The 16,428-nt window shown below is 43.7% G+C and overlaps 1 protein-coding gene across 2 annotated transcripts; it reads left to right on the top strand.

Moving 5' to 3' along the window:
* Nucleotides 1–554: 554 nt before the first annotated feature.
* LOC147446415 (uncharacterized) lies at nucleotides 555–5,994 on the top strand. Of its 2 annotated transcripts, none has more exons than XM_086526225.1 (3): nucleotides 555–1,081; nucleotides 1,165–1,340; nucleotides 5,284–5,994. In XM_086526225.1, exons 2-3 carry the CDS (start codon nucleotides 1,167–1,169, stop codon nucleotides 5,857–5,859), a joined length of 750 nt encoding a protein of 249 aa, XP_086382351.1. In that variant the 5' UTR covers nucleotides 555–1,081; nucleotides 1,165–1,166; the 3' UTR covers nucleotides 5,860–5,994. The 2 variants fall into 2 exon arrangements, with proteins under 2 accessions (XP_086382351.1, XP_086382350.1); XM_086526224.1 differs by having other exon boundaries at nucleotides 1,160–1,340.
* The last annotated feature ends 10,434 nt before the right edge of the window (nucleotides 5,995–16,428 follow it).

Raw genomic sequence — 16,428 nt, 5'->3', positions numbered from 1 at the left:
TCAACACTTTTTAGTTTAAAAAGTAACGCTATTTTGTCGGTACCAGCGCTGATTTCTGCGCGACGTCTTGTAGTGTCTCTCTCTCTCTCTCTCTGTCTCTCTCACACATGTTGTATGCGAAATAAGAGAAAATTCACTATGCTTGATTTGGAGAGATCAATACACATGCATTTTATTTTTAAAAGTTCGTCAATGCCGTGAAATTGGACCTTTTTGTTGATAGCTATAGAGGTAATTAGTCATCATATACACAATTCTTTTTTGAAAATTCATCAATACGCTTTATATTTTGTTTACTTGATTCTAGATGCTTGATGTCAATCTGAATATGTCCTATTAGGGTATGTAGCAACGCCCACCAAGCAAGACTAGTTGTGATTGTGGGTCTTCTATGTATGCATCACTAATTTTTAAAGAAGCTCATATGTATGTCAATTAACAGCGAGCATTCAATTAGAGAAAAATATTGATGATGTGCTTTGTTCTTTTCGCTCCTTGAAAATTTCATATATTATTGGCAATCGCTACAGGCATCTGCAAGGCTTGTTTGACCCTTGATACATAGTGAGACCTCGGGGTGTTTTGGGTTTATATTATAAGGTGGATAGATAACGGACTATGTATTAATCAAAGCAAGCCTCTACCTTTGGAGCCGCTTTTGCGTTCCATATTCCAATCTTTCCCGTGCTCCCTTCTTTTTCCAAGTTCAGTGGCGCACCAGGCGTGCAGCACTAACTAGTGTGCGCTATTTTACACCTTGTTTATTTTAAAGCAGCCCATTCACGTTTCCCTTTCAGACATGCACTTATACTCAGCTCATCAGTTTTTCTCTTTACATTCTCTGTCCTCCAACTTCGAGAAGCGCTATATAAAAAGGATGTGGTTAATGCTCAATATGGAACTATGAAGCTCTATCCGGCATCGCCCAACTGAGGATAATCATCTTCCAGCCATAGCCCAATTACATGCGGATTCTCATCTTCCAGCTATAAGTAGCGCCATCGCCCACCTGCGTACCATCACCACCCACCTGCGGAATATCATACAAATTAATCTAAGTAGACACATCGCCCACCTGCAGGTTAGATACAAAATCTCTAACAACTTTGTGCCCATCTTAATATATCATCATGCGTAGTCATTACTCTGATTTACATAGGGCAGCAATGGAAAAAAGGAATCACTCCGACATCGTGGAAGCTGTCCTAGCGCCTGCTTCCATTGCCCTTCTCCTGGGTTACCACATTTTCCTCTGCTACAAAGTGCGCACTCAACCCATGCAGACTCTCATGGGAGTCAATCACAAAGCTCGTCGCCTCTGGGTCTACGACATGCTCATTGTAAAAACTCTCTCTCTCTCTCTCTCTCTCTCTCTCTCTCTGTGTGTGTGTGTGTGTGTGTGTACTGACGGCAAAACAAGGTGTAAGTAACAATATATGGCCCACGTAAGAGGATGAAGAAGTGTGTGGAGCTCGAGTGTCCACTCAATGTCCCTCTCTATAGAAATAGGAAAACAAATCAACTTACATAATATGGCGGAGGTAGTAACCCTTTACATGTGTCTCAATCTGCGAGATGAAGGCTACATGCCGAAAGTGAGAGAAGCACGCGATAAAGAGGGGGAGCGAAAGAGAGAGAGAGAGAGAGAGAGAGAGAGAGAGAGAGAGAGAGGCTGCCGAGTGTGGCCTGCAGCCAGCCGGCCTGTGTCCAACGTGCTTAGAGAGAGAAAGAGAGAGAGAGTCTGCAGTCTACGCGAGTGTTCCTTGCGGGACGTCAAAAGGCTAAGGACCCAGGTACGATCATTGAGGCCTAGGTGTGTGCGCGTCCTCGCTCCAAAAGTTGAAGATTGTAGCTGGCGCTGCCCGTTGAAGACTCGGCATTGCTATGTGTGTATGTGTATGTGTGTGTGTGTGTGTGTGTGAGAGAGAGAGAGAGAGAGAGAGAGAGAGAGAATCCTGCGAAAGGCGCCACCTGTCTGTCCGGTTGGTGTAGTACCGGGTATGCATTTGTGCTCAGCTAGTCAATGGACATTTGCAGAGAGAGAGAGAGAGAGAGAGAGAGAGAGAGAGAGAGAGAGAGAGAGAGAGAGAGAGAGAGAGACGACATTCTGACGACTTCCAGTGCTCGCGAAAAATCAATTTTCCAAACATGCAAAATTCCTCTCCTGGATTTTGTCAAGAGGATTGCCCATTAACGAGGGCCTAACTGGCGGGGGGTTAAGAGCACGGAGGTGTCTTGATCTTCGCGTATGGAATAGGGGGACGTGGGTGTTTACAGGTGACTTGAAACCTGAGTTGCGACGTTGTATTTGTCTACAACAATATATCGAGGTTAGGATTAGCGTCCTTCATCAGTGAGAGGGAGAGATTGTGATTTTTGTGGGGTGTGGGGAGCTCATGCGACCAGATGACTGCGCGCTTCTGTATGCACAGCCTACAATACTTGATGTCGTCGTAGGTGATGGGGACGATGATCGGAATTGGATGACTCAGAAAGATGTAGGATTGTCCATTAACGAGGCCCTAATTGGCGGGGGGTTAAGAGCACGGAGGTGCCTTGATCTTCGCCTATAGAAAAGGGGGACTTGGGTGTTTACAAGTGACTTGAAACTTGTAGTTTCGACGTTGTATTTGTCTACAACAATATATCGAGGTTAGGATTAGCGTCCTTCATCACTGAGAGGGAGAGATTGTGATTTTTTTGGGGGGGGGGGGGCTCATGCGACCCGACGAGAGAGAGAGAGAGAGAGAGAGAGAGAGAGAGAGAGAGAGAGAGAGAGAGAGAGAGAGAGAGAGAGAGAGAGAGAGAGAGAGAGTGAGAGTGAGAGTCTAGAGGGCCTATTTACACATTGGGAAAAGTGGCCCATTTTGTCTGCGCTCAGGTGGTGGTTCATGGCCAAGGGTGGCCCTTAATTTTGGCGATCACGCTATTCTAAAAAGCTGTCAACCTTAGAACGAGACAAAGTGCCAAAACCAATAGCAATATAGCTTTGAACCTGACAAAATCTTTTAGTGCTAGGGTAAAGGAGCTAGTTAAAAATTGGCCCCTCTGTTGAGACCCGTTCGCCCCTTTTAATAATGTAACTTTACTCTAGAGACGAGACACGTTCAGTTGCGTGGTGGACTGGTTAAAGCAGGGTGTGATAAAGGCGTGGTCATCCGATTTCGAGTTTGAGTCTCGTTGGTTTATTGGTTTTATTTGAACCCCTCAATCTCTTCCTACTCGTGGCCAATTTTTTAACACAAATTTTTTTCTCTGCAGGCTTACATCCTGCATGCCTCACCACTTGTGATGCTGATTCTATCCTAGATAGCGCTCGCATTCAACTCTCGGATATGCCCTTTCATGCTGAAAATAATGCAGAGGATTGGCAGCAATTGGACGCCCCTCTTAGCTGGCATTGTAATATGTGTTTTACCCTAAGTGTAATCCATCTTGAAGAAGGGAAAACCAGCCTACACTACTATCAAATCACCTTTTTGTGTACTCAATGTACACTTACCAAATTTTGTCCACTCTTGGGCTCCTTTCGAGTAGCGCGGGGGGGGGGGGGGGGGGGGGGGGGGGGGGGGAAGGCAAGGAGGGAAGACTATGCAGAGCGGCTGGTGCTGACAAGCCAAGCTGGGTGTGTGTGCATGGGAACGTCGTCGAGGTGAGAGCCCTCATGGTTAACAAAGGGGATCTCGAAAGATTCGCACTGAAAAAATGTAGATAGAGCTAGTATATAGACTCATCAACTAGGAGTGTACGGTTCAAAAAGTAACTCATAAATGGCTCGATGTCATTCATGGGTGTCCACTAGGCTTGTTTTTAGCCTATACAAGGCCTTACCTAAGCATGGAATTCTTGGGAGTGATTATGCACCGTTGAATAAATCTTGTTGATCAGAGCCACATGACAAGCCAATCAAGAAAAAATTGCTTTTATTCCCTTTTCCTGCAATAAGAGAAGCATTCAACTAAGCATCGTCTTATGTATAAGGTAGGGCATGGAAGGCTTCTGGCCTCATTATCGTATTGTCTTGTAACCTGGCCAATTCTGGTCAAGTTAGGGAATGGTCACGTGATGCTTAGTTATCAGTTACTTTTTAAAATAGTTGTGCCTCATGCAACTATTCTTCGCATGACCAAAACATTAGCAAAAGTTTGGGTTCTCTAGGCCTATTCACACGCACAACGAATGCACACATTTTTGGTCTCCAATGGCCAAGCTTGCAAGCTGCATGCAATATACCATGCATCACTACAACGACACACACATACACACATACACACACACCCCCCCTTCTCTCTCTCTCTCTCTCTCTCTCTCTCTCTCTGTTGGTGGAAAAATGTGTCCTTGGTTTAGTGGTCCCTAATTTACCTTAGCTTACACCAGCCATTATGGTTTAGGTCACTCGCTAGTTTACCTTAGTTCACACTGGCCATTATGTTTCAGTTCACTCCCTAGTTTACCTTAGTTCACTCCGGGCATCTTAGTTCACTTCATATGGCATAGATCAAAACTAGTCCTACGCCCTTTTCTAGCCAGATATCTCTTCTTCCTTGACTCAATGCCATGTAGTGACAAGGCCTACAATGGCCCTTTTATAGCTTCATTGGGGCTATTGAAATAGATGTGATATGGGATAGTGCAATTAGATCTTGCAAAAAATAGAAATTTCTCAGTAAAATTTTGGCCAAATTCTTTTTTTACAAAAAAGATTTCTCTTAGGTGCATTTTTCTTCTTGCTTAGCAATCCGTCAAGAACCCTTACCTGTTTTTCTTATTATATGTAAATTTTTTGGACACAATGAAATGAAGGTCACGGATTTCGAGCTTGGGTGTAACTGCGCATGCACATGAGCACATTAATAGATTGGGGAGACCTAATAATAGTAGGCTATGAACATTGTGAGCCAAGTTTAGAAAGGCATTATTTTTCGGAGATTGGGGAGACCTAATAGAAGGCTATGAACATTGTGAGCCAAGTTTAGAAAGGCATTCAAGAATGTTCATTAATGAAAATGCAACATACCATCGTATTATTGGAACAAATAAACATATAAGTTCAAAAGTTTTTTTTTTTCGAAAAAAATAAGTGCTTTAAGACATCGCCTAATTACTTGAAAAATTGGCAGCTTTCTTGGGTTCATGCTATTGCTTGGAAGAGAATCTTATGTGACAAAAACCACATGATCATTAATTTCCATGCATTGAATTCCTACACAATTTGCCTAATTATATAATTTCTTGTTAAGAAAACAAAGAATTAATGAAATGTTTGTTGTGCATGATTTGTAGGAGAACCATAAAAAGAATATCTTGGCAGTACAAACGCTAAGGAATTCAATCATGGAGTCGACATTGATGGCCACCACTGCAGTGTTATTGACAGCAGGGCTAGCAACCTATTTCACCTTTGCAAGTAATTTGAAGCAACTTCCAGGGGATAGGCGAGGGGGTTCATCTCCCTCCTTCTCTTTGTCATCATGTGCATCCACCAGTACAATGTCTAGTACCATTAAGACATTTGCAGTGCTTTCTTGCTTCATGGTGTCCTTCCTATGCCACACTCAGTCCATTCACTTCATCAACCATGTCAACTACATGGTCAACATTCCAATGGACCATATAATTACCCCTAGCTACGTGGCTGACCTCATGGAGCATGGCACTTCCTTGTATAGCATTGGTTCACGCACCTTCTATGCTGCCTTCCCTTTCCTTCTTTGGGTCTTTGGCTCCATACCCATGTTCCTCTCTACTCTTGTACTACTGCATGCCCTCTACAATTCTGATTTTGTCGATTACAGCTTGCATGACTCTAGTAAGGTGCTCCAAGCTCAACATGACATGGAGCTCCAACAAAGAAAATAAATTTAAAAATCCCCATGTTTTCAACCAAAGAGGATGTGGGATTCGGATTTGAATCCTTCGTGTGGAATTCTTGTTTGCTGAATTATCATGACAGCTATTTAAAACAAGTGAAAGGCCTCCTTGAATCATGAATGATCCTCAAATAAAGGAATAAATACATCCAGACATATGTATGTATATCACATACACATAAAATACGTCCATATATAAATGTGAGAGATATAAAAATATGTCCACATGATGGCTCATGGATCGGATTTTTGTGGCCTCTTGTCTGGGTTTGTGACCTGGTTGGACGTTGCATGCTACACATTTAAATGCTTATTTTTTTAAAAATGTGTTTATATACCTCCAACCATTGTGTTGAGAAAAGTTGATTAGGGACAGTTGAAAATCGAGCATGCAACACTTCCTTGACGTAGCGCACATGATCGAGCACTTCGTCTTTGAATTTTATAAAATGATTCTTATTGTTGAGTGTATAAGAATCTGTAGATGGTGTTCAAATGCTCTGTCCTATGCAGTTCCAAAGTCAACATCCCCACCACACTTGACCCTGTAGTAGCACCCATGCATGTCTAGCAGGGTGCATCAATGTCCTCATCCTTTGCGGTTGGAGTGACATACTCCAAAATAGGTGAATCCGTCCCTCCTCCACCACCAAAACAAGCATCCCAACAGGAGTGACGGTCGCTCCTCCTACACTTGCTACCCTGCGATGAACATTATCGTGTGCTGCTAGAAGATGCTCGTCGACCATGTATGGACTGTTGATGAGGCTCGATGAAATAAGAGTCAAATGGAATGGTGTAAGGCCCTGTGAGGCAAGGGGGCTGATCAGCCCCTGCGATGACAGGTAATGGATGGACAAAAAGGGAGAATAGAAGGAGGTTCCATCGGTGGGACGCTCTGGACGTATGGAGTTCCTCCCTGGCTCCCCCAACGGTGTGGTCTACTATGAAAGACCATAGGTCACAAGTTGTTGTACATTGTATGGCCAAACAATTGCTATGTTAAACGTAGGTACTCATCACATAAAGATAATGTATGTTGTAGATCCAGATCTACCACCGGTGGAGGAGCCTGTGTAGATGCACCGACATCTCCAAGGTCGTAAGAGGGCCACACCTGCAAAAATATATATATTAGGAAAAACTAGCTACAAATAATTTTCAATCCATTGTTTGGACGTACCATCTCAAGACTCGGGTCCACTGGAGGCGATGTTCGCCCTAGAGAGCGCCCACCTAGGACATGAACAACCAAATGAAGAATGTGATGGCTACTCCCCACTAGATGGTGTCTCGTCCGCCGACATCTACAAGAGATGTTTTGGAAAGTACTAGGACCCAGCCAATTTGTACTCTCCCTATACCTAATCTACATACCTGGCCTCTATACACGTAAGCACTATCATATATATACACACACATATCTACGTACATACACACACACACACACACACACACACATATCTACGTATATACATACACACACATATCTACGTACATACATACACACACACACACTCACATAGATATGTATATACAAGCATACTCAGTACTTACGTACATGTATATACACATGCACACATTCGCATAGATACATACATATACACTCACTCATGTAGATATGTATCTAGATGCATACACATATAGTATTAGACCTAAGTAAGGGCTAGTAGTGCCAATATCAGCTCTTTAAATATCATCACAATTTCAATCGTGGTAAAACCAAGGGTACGTTGCGATAATCCGTACATAAGTGGATCTAAGACCACAAAACACGGTTAAAAAGGGACTATACCCAAGAGGAAGCATTTGACCATCATGTGCTTTGCCCCCTTGCTTAGTCACCCTATATACATGCATATACACACACATATACACACGTATGCATAATTACATGTATACATGCATACACACACACACACACAACACACACATATATACACATAATTACATATATATACATGCATACACACACATATACACATGCATACATAACTACATATATATATATATATATATATATATATATATATATAGACACACATAACTACATATATACATGCATATACACCTCTCTCTCTCTCCCCCTCTATCTTTCCCTCTTTCTATCTCTCTTTCTCTCCCTCTTTCTATCTCTCCCTCTATCTCTTCCTCTTTCTCTCTATCGCTCCCTCTTTCTATATATCTAGTTCTCCCCCTCTATCTCTTCCTCTTTTCTCTCTTTCTCTCCGCCCCATCTCTCTCCCTCTTTCCTCTATTTCTCTCCCTCTCTCTATCTTTCTCCCCCCCCCCCCCCCCCCCCCCTCTCTCTCTCTCTCTCTCCTCTCTCTCTCTATCCATATCTCTCTTCCTCTTTCCTCTCTATCTACCCCACTTTCCTCTGTATCTCTCTCCTTCTTTCTATCTTGCCCCCTCTCTCTCTCTCTCTCTCTCTCTCTCTCTCTCTCTCTCTCTCTCTCTCTCTCTCTCTTTCTGTCTCCCTCTTTTCTCTCTATCTCAATCTCTCTCTCTTTCTGTCTCCCTCTTTTCTCTCTATCTCAATCTCTCTCTTTATAACTCTCTCGCTCTTTCCTCTCTATCTCTATCTCTATCTCTCTCCCTCTTTCCTCTTTAGAAGTGTACTCGTTAGACGGTATAATGGCGAAGAGAGATCGTGCGCACACACATCCATACACTGCCCACAAGTGATTACTGTCCACATCATTGCAAGTAGGTAATTATGCAGATAAGACATGGGCTACGTCCTGACCCATTTGATAGGGTGGTCGATGGTGCCCTCAACCTAGCCCCAACAATATGGGCGTCCTTCACAAAAAAATACTTCACAGAGAGATTGGCAATGGTTCCTTAAGCCTACAAGAATGTTTCATGACATATGGAAGGCCTTTGCGATTGGCATAGTTTAGGACTTACATGGAGGGCTGAGATAGCACGACCCCATTGAATCAGGATGATGCAAGAACAAAGTCAACCCAAATGGGGTTCTTTTTTGTTGAGAGAGAGAGAGTATTAAATGGTACAATTCAAAATTTCTTGGGATTTTAGGGGAGTAGAGATGAAACAATTACACATGTATGTCCAAAGAAGCAGACATTTAATTTAAAAAAATCTACATCCATAGGCAAAGTGAGCCTATTTTAGAGCAACTTGGAGAAGTTTTACAATATTTTTTATGTTACTGGAGATGGGTCTCCATCGTGCACATGCATTAGAGAGAGGAGAGTCCTGTTACCTGCCACCATCACCCAAAGAAGAAACAAGAAAAAGTTAGTTGATAAGGTGGAAAGCAGGTGTCATAAGAAACTCCTATGTGTTATTGATGTCACCTTAATAAATCATGCATAAGACAACACTTGGTTGAGAGGGTCCATGGTGTAGGAAGTACAACACTTGGTAAGATAGTATGAAATCCTCTTGCAAAGATCTTTTTGGGAGTCTTGTCCTTATATAGGTTTCTCCAAGTTCTTGGTTCCCTCCAAATAAACTCAGCCTTGCAAAGAAAAAGGGGGGGGGGGGGGAGTGGGAGGTCTTATTCTAGGTGAGGGAGTAGGGGTGGCCACTTATAGATTCCTCTTTGAATGAGGATACCACTCTTCCTTTTTTTTTTTCACCCATGTTTTTTGTAGGAGGTGTTTCCTTCCAAGGCCTTTTTTGTGGTTTGAGGTATGTTTTGAGAGGGGTGTGTGTTTTAAGGGGGGTTTTCCACCAAGACTTGTTTGTATGCCTACTGTTGACATCACGGGGAGAGGCCCAACTCCACCCACACTAGGAGGTATGATCCCCTTGGGGGCACTAGGCCCCCTAAGGTTTCCTAGTGCCCTCCAATTTTAAGGTGCTCCAAGATATCACTAATTAAGCATGTGTATGAGGATGCTGTGTAGTTCTGCAAGTGCCCTCTGACCAATCGCCATAACTTTGCGCGTTCAAAACCATTGTTACAGAATGCTTGGATGAGATTTTTGATGTCTTTTGCAACTTCTAATGGGTATGTGTTACAAAAAAGAATGGGTTTAAGCTGGGAGAGAATCACTTTGTGGGCCCATTCTGTAGGTCTATTACTTGACCTTTGTAGATATTTGATAGGTTTGTAGGGTAGGCCATCCTCCCTTTTGAAGAGTATTCTGATTAATTGGTTGTTTGTGATATGGTGTGGTTATTTATAAACTGCAGAGGGTCTTCTGAGTTAATGATGAGAAGGTCGTCAAAGTATCTAAAAGGCATGCCAAATTTTGCCAAGATAGATTTTGGGTTAGGTGAGTTAAGGGTTTTTGCCAAGTAATCATATTCTAGAGGATGAAGGTGGAGATTACACCATAGGGGGGAGCATGCTAATCCCATGGGTATGCCATTGATTTTCCTATACACACAGTTTTGATGTTGGATAAACATGTGCTTGATGAGCCATGTGTTAAGTTTGGTCGCTTGTTGAAGTGAGAACGAGAGGCCTAATTTGTAGGGGTGTGCAGACCATGATCCTTCGGTACATGAAGAAGGGAGTCTTTTCAATGATATGAATGGTTGGTGTGCAATAGAGAAAGCCACAGAAAGTAGGGGTGTGTGATGTGGTCAATTGGACCTTGAGATCCGTGTTGGGGGATATTTTCATAACATCTTTTTATATCACCTGAGTACAATGTTTTTGCTTCTTTTGGTAGATTAACGGCACACGCATAAATAGAGTCCACTATCCACCAAGATTGAATATGAAAGTTGTGGCATAGGAGAGCCTTGAGGTTGAGTTTTTTGGCTCGTTGTTTGAGGTAAGGGATGCATGTCTTGAGGATGCATGCCATAAGCAAAGAAATTTCTGTGAAGCAACAATTAGAGCCACATGTAATCCATCGAAATGCATTCTTGTGGCTTTTGTAGGTTGCTATAAGAAAGGGTAGAGAGTTGTTTTTGACTTGCAATATGGGGGTGAGAGTGTTGCTTATGTATGATAGCGTGTGGTCGACTTCCATGGTGTATGGCTCAAAGTCTAGTCCTTGCAGCCTTTTGTTGGCTTCCAAGATGATTAGTTGCTTTTGCAAATCAGGACCGGGTTATTGGCTGCTTTATCAAGACATGTGATGAAAAACTGACTTCTAAGCTTATTCATCTAGTGTTGGAGATCGGAGTATGCTCCGTGTTTCCTTTTTAAAGGGAGGTATTTATTGCAATACCCATAGAGCACTTGGTGCATGCTTTCCCGAGAGAGCCCTAGAGGGCAACTGATAATGTTACTTGAGGTGAGGAAGTCCACGACTTTAATTAATTCAACGATGGATTCTTCAAGGAGTGGTGGTCTAGAGGGTATGTGTCCCAAACCATAAGAGCTTAGCGTGGCAAACTGAGGGCTAACAAATTTCCTTATGTTTGTAGAGATAAGATGTCCCCAGGTCTTGTTAAGTTCATCAAGTAAAGTATGACATGCACAAGTGGACACATAATCATGCTTAAAAGCAAACACTTCCCTACCATTACATAGCTGAACTTTTAACGGGGGAAAAAAGGCCCAACTGAAGAGACATTCATCCCAGGTGGAGATGGTGGCAATACAACGTCCAAAAAAGAAAAAGCTTAGGAAAGCCTTTAGGTTAGGAATGTTTAGGAGAGGGTTTACAAAAAAAATTGGCACAAAAGTGCCTTTGGAGGGAGATTTTTTCTGCAAAAAAAGGCGACCATGCTTATCACGGATGACCTACAATTTTCAAGAAAACACCTTTTAGTCATAGAGTAGGGCCTTAGCATTGTTAGCACATTGAGCAATAAATGCAGGGCGAGTGCGTGAGTTCTACATAGAAGGTTGTGCTGAGAGAGGGGGTTGTGAGGAGAAGGCTGGGTACAAAGAGACTCCTTGTGGCGTGAAGCAACTGCTAGAAGAGTCGGCCGACGACCCATTGGTCCGCCTAGATAGAGAGGCGGAGGATGTGACAAGGCGTTGTGGTGTGTAGGGTTGCCGCCCACATCCTCTACTGTGTCAATTAGGTTATGACCTGGCACGCTTACCACCACGCATGTTCGGCATTCTGTCAGGGTTGATGGCTGCATAGATGAAGCTACCGACTTCCAAAATAGGGTCCACAGAAGGGGCTTTCTGATCTGACAAGAGAGAATATTTGATGGCATCCTTTAGTTTCTATCTGTAGAGTAAGTGAATGAGCGTGGCTTTGATGGCCTCCTGCGCTTCCTTCTTGATCCAACTGAGGAAGGAGATGGTGGTCCTCTTTAAGCTTGGACTCGGGAAGAAGATGGGAAGATGGTGCATGACCAGTACATGGTCGAACCATAGCACGTTCCCGTCTTTGCACGTGTCTCCCTAGCCCACATGCTTGCAAACACATTTCAAGAAGGGCATGTGGACATTCCACACTTGAGTAGTATAGTTGATTTCCCGCCCAATGGTTGAGATTACTCGTTTCACACCAATGGTGCATCCATAGGCTGTTTTGCACCTTGTTGTGTCAAAATTGGACATGGTGAAGGGGGCAGCTATGAGGGCGTTTTCAAAGAGGGTAGAGGTGTTGGACTCGAGTACTTGATGTAAACGAAGCTTTAGGGCTTTCTTGTCCTTCCAGTTGAGTAGTGTGAGGAGGAGCCCTTCAGACAAAGGTGCAATAAGGGTGAAATTACCCATTGACCAAGGCTTATGATGTGCATTAGCTAACAGAAGCTCCAAGAATTGTTCGGGGATGTAGGGGTCAGTGTATGTGTCAAAGGGATTTTGAGTAAGACTATGGGTAGGGCTATTGAGAGTGAAGCCTATGTTTAATTCTTCTTCATACAGCTCTGTGGGGATTAGAGAGCTAGTGGCCGCGGTTGGTGGTGCGAGGGTGATTTCGTCGAAGCCATTGAGCAGGTGGCATATCTTTTGCCGTGACAGTGGGTCGTTCCGGAGCTTCTTCCCATGTGCTTCCATGAAGCACCTCATAAGGTTGGGCGAGTGCTCTATCCATTCCTTCTGCTCACGCTTGTGATCCTCAGCTATGTCTTTTAGGCTCGCTACAAGCTCTTACAGCCTTTGCACTGCTGCCCGTGGGTTCTTGTGAGCTAGAGAATACATTCTGAACCATGCGGGGAGGTCTAGTAAGTTGAGGATGAGAAAATCTGTGTGTGCATTTGTAGCAATGGCTGCACTGTCAATCCCGGTGAGGATCGCATGATAGGAGGGATCTTTGATGCAGAGCAGAAGTCCCAACACAATCGGAGGTGGATTTGGGGTGAGGGGGCCATAACCCAATTGCAGGAGTGCAGGATCCTAGCATGCTTCAATCTGTAGCACATAAAAAAGTAAGGTTTTAGTACCACAGTTCCTAGATACTCTGTAGCATAGATTTAGTCTGACTTTCTAATCAGTGTATATTAGCAGCATGTGATAATCAGTAGAATGAAGACAATACTCTGCAGCATGAAGAGATGACGTGGTGTTAGCATAACACTCTGTAAGCCTTATCATGCTTCATAACCTAGAATAGAGCAGATCTGTAGTGTGAAATCTTTTGTAATATGCAGAGATAGAATGGTGGTGGTACTACAAAATATTGTACTATGGCTTTATCAAGCCTCATACCATAATATAGAGTGGAATTAGCCTTTTGTAGAATAGAAAGTGAGCGTATCCGTAATGCAGGTAGGGGGGTTAAGCAGGCAGAGAAGAGTGTAGAGGAGACGAGGCTCCTTATCATGCTGAGATTGTCGAATGATTGCCACATAGATTAGGGGTATTTTACAGAAGGAAGCTTAAATGGTTTGAGAGAGACTGCCTGGCAACACATCTTTCATGCTCCGCAAGCATGACATAGGACTCTATGGGGGCATAGCATGATAACGATGGAAGCTATCCATGCAGCTGGTCCACACATCCGGGCCATTCCCACATGGTAAAGCATGGCTTGAAACATAAATCTCCTTCAAGGCCAGAGCAGGCCGGATTTCCTCCGTGCCTAAACTTGCAAAGGCCAGCTGAGAGGGGTTGCTAGAGGATCTACAAGCGCCCCACAATGGGTGGGTATCAAAAAACCTCTGAGTGTGTATGTCTTGTCAGGGAGAACACAAAGCATGGTTTGCCACATGGTAAAGCATGGCTTGAAACCTGATACTTTTTCAAGACCAGAGCAGGCCGGATTTCCTCCGTGCCTAAGCTTGCAAAAGCCAGATGAGGGGGACTTCTAGCGTGTCTACAAGCCCCCGGCCATGGGTGGGTAGCAAAAAAACTATGTGTGCCACAGAGATGATGGTGCAATGTGTGTATGTCTTGCCGCAGGTCGGGGGTAAGGTAAGCTGCTCAAAGGTAGAAAAGTCAAGCCACGGGTGTTAGAGTCTGGGTACCACTTTTGGTAGGTGGGCTTAGCTTGCTATAAGAGGCTTCACATTTGAAATTAAGTATTGCTTCACATGTTGTTAGGGATTTTGTTAGTGTGCCAAGTGGGGCACAAGGATCTCTTGAAAAAAAAGACTAATCGTGGTGTCAAGGCTAAATAGCCTGGAGGGGCCATGGCCAACCCAAGAGTTCGTCGCCCCTAGGGACCAAGTACAAAGGTCACAACCCAATGGGGCTAAGTCTAAAATCCGAGATTTAAAGCTCATAGCCGGTGGGGCTAAAAATCAATGCGTTTTGAATTGTTTGAGGCTTACAGACACTAGGTAGACTTGCGTAGCCCGAGGGTACGATGCCTACTAAGCCACGAGATAGAGAGTATTAAATGGAGCAATTCAAAATTTCTTGGGATTTTACGGGAGTAGAGATGAAAGAATTACACATGTATGTCCAAATAAGCAGACATTTAATTTAAAACAATCTACATCCATAGCCTATTTTAGAGTAACTTGGAGAAGTTTTACAATGGTTTTGATGTTATTGGCGATGGGTGTCCATCGTGCACATGCATTAGAGAGAGGAGAGTCCTGTTACCTGCCACCCTCACCCAAAGAAGAAACAAGAAAAGTTTAGTTCATAAGGTGGAAAGTAGGTCTCGTACGAAACTCCTACGTGTTATTGATGTCGCCCTAATAAATCATGCATGAGACAGCACCTGGTTGAGAGGGTCCATGGTGCAGAGAGAGAGAGAGAGAGAGAGAGAGAGAGAGAGAGAGAGAGCCTATAAGCATGAAACAACATTGGAATGATACTCCTAATGGTGGTGGTCAAGTGCGTGATGAGTTGTACCGTGATGCAAATGGTACTTATGTCTGGCACGTGCAATGCACCAAGGGCGGTGTGTGTGTGTGGAGAGGGGATGGAGCTGGTGATGTTTCAATGGGAGAGTGGTTGAGAGATAGAGTTGAAGATTTCTAGAGTAGAAAAGAGGGTCTCACATGCACCATGTACCGGGGGTGGGCTCATTGTGCTTTGCACGTTCACATGCCGGCATCGTTGCCTCTCTCCTATCTCTTTGTGGTAGCAACACCATGCCGGCAACATCCGGTAGCTGCGCAAGCAGCACGATGGATATTGTTTGTCGCTCTATGGGTGCCTTGGTTGACATGTATGCCAAATGTGAGGAATTAGAAATTCAACTTGTAACCTTCAACACCTCAAGGCTCGGCCGGAGCTTGAGGTTGTTGTGTAATTTCATGATGTGCTTAATACATTTCACTCACAAAATTGTGAGTTTTGCTTATATATATATATTGCAACTTACAATTCACATGAGGGTTTTCATTTACTGCACTATCATCCTTCACCTTGCTTTCTAATATAATAAAGACTTGCGTAGCTGCTTTTTCATGTGTATTAGGCAGAATCTCGTCAAGCTTCTAAAATGACGAGATTCTAAAAATATAAAGCTGTATCTTGCCTTGCGTATCCTCTATGCACCCTACTGCTCCTGGCCGCCTGCGGGCCATGCTCCTTTTCTCCAACACTATCTCTCGTGTGACCTTGCATAACACTTCCTTCACCCACGGTTTTCATATGCCTCAGAGTCGCGAGACAGACCAGCTAGACACCACAGCACTTGTTCCATCCACAATTTTTGTATGCATAGATCGTAGGGCAGCATGTCAGAATGCCAGACAAAGCTCTCCAGCCCACCCCCCCCCCACAAAACAAAAAAAGTTATTGCTGCATACGCACACTTTTTGCCTTGGCCTCACGCACAGCACACACACACAGAGAGAGACAGAGAGAGAGAGAGAGAGAGAGAGAGAGAGAGAGAGAGAGAGAGAGAGAGAGAGAGAGAGAGAGGGAAAATATCGACAAAGCTCTCGAGCCCCCATGCCCCTTCCCAAATATCTTGCCGTGCCTCTACCTCACACACAACCTAGAGGCAGTGTTCGGAATTCCTTTTCTTGAATTTGTCAAGAGGAAAAATTTAAAAATTAGGTTATTTATTACATTTTTTATATTATTCTATTTTGGGGCAAAATTTCTCCTTTTTGCACTTGCCCTCATCCGGCATTCTTGAAATAAAAAATGGCACAATAATAAGTTGAGACACATTTTTCTCGAACACTACCTAGAGGGGAAAAATATCCACACACATGGAAACGAGAGAGAGAGAGAGAGAGAGAGAGAGAGAGAGAGAGAGAGAGAGAGAGAGAGAGAGTATCTTCCACTTCCTATTCATGCCTCAATTTT

This window comes from Adiantum capillus-veneris, chromosome 12 (assembly GCF_014529385.1).
Source record: "Adiantum capillus-veneris isolate H3 chromosome 12, ASM1452938v2, whole genome shotgun sequence".
In the NCBI taxonomy this organism is placed as follows: Eukaryota; Viridiplantae; Streptophyta; class Polypodiopsida; order Polypodiales; family Pteridaceae; genus Adiantum; species Adiantum capillus-veneris.
The sequence above is the reverse complement of the archived record's forward strand: the minus strand, read 5'-3'. Positions and strand labels throughout refer to the sequence as shown.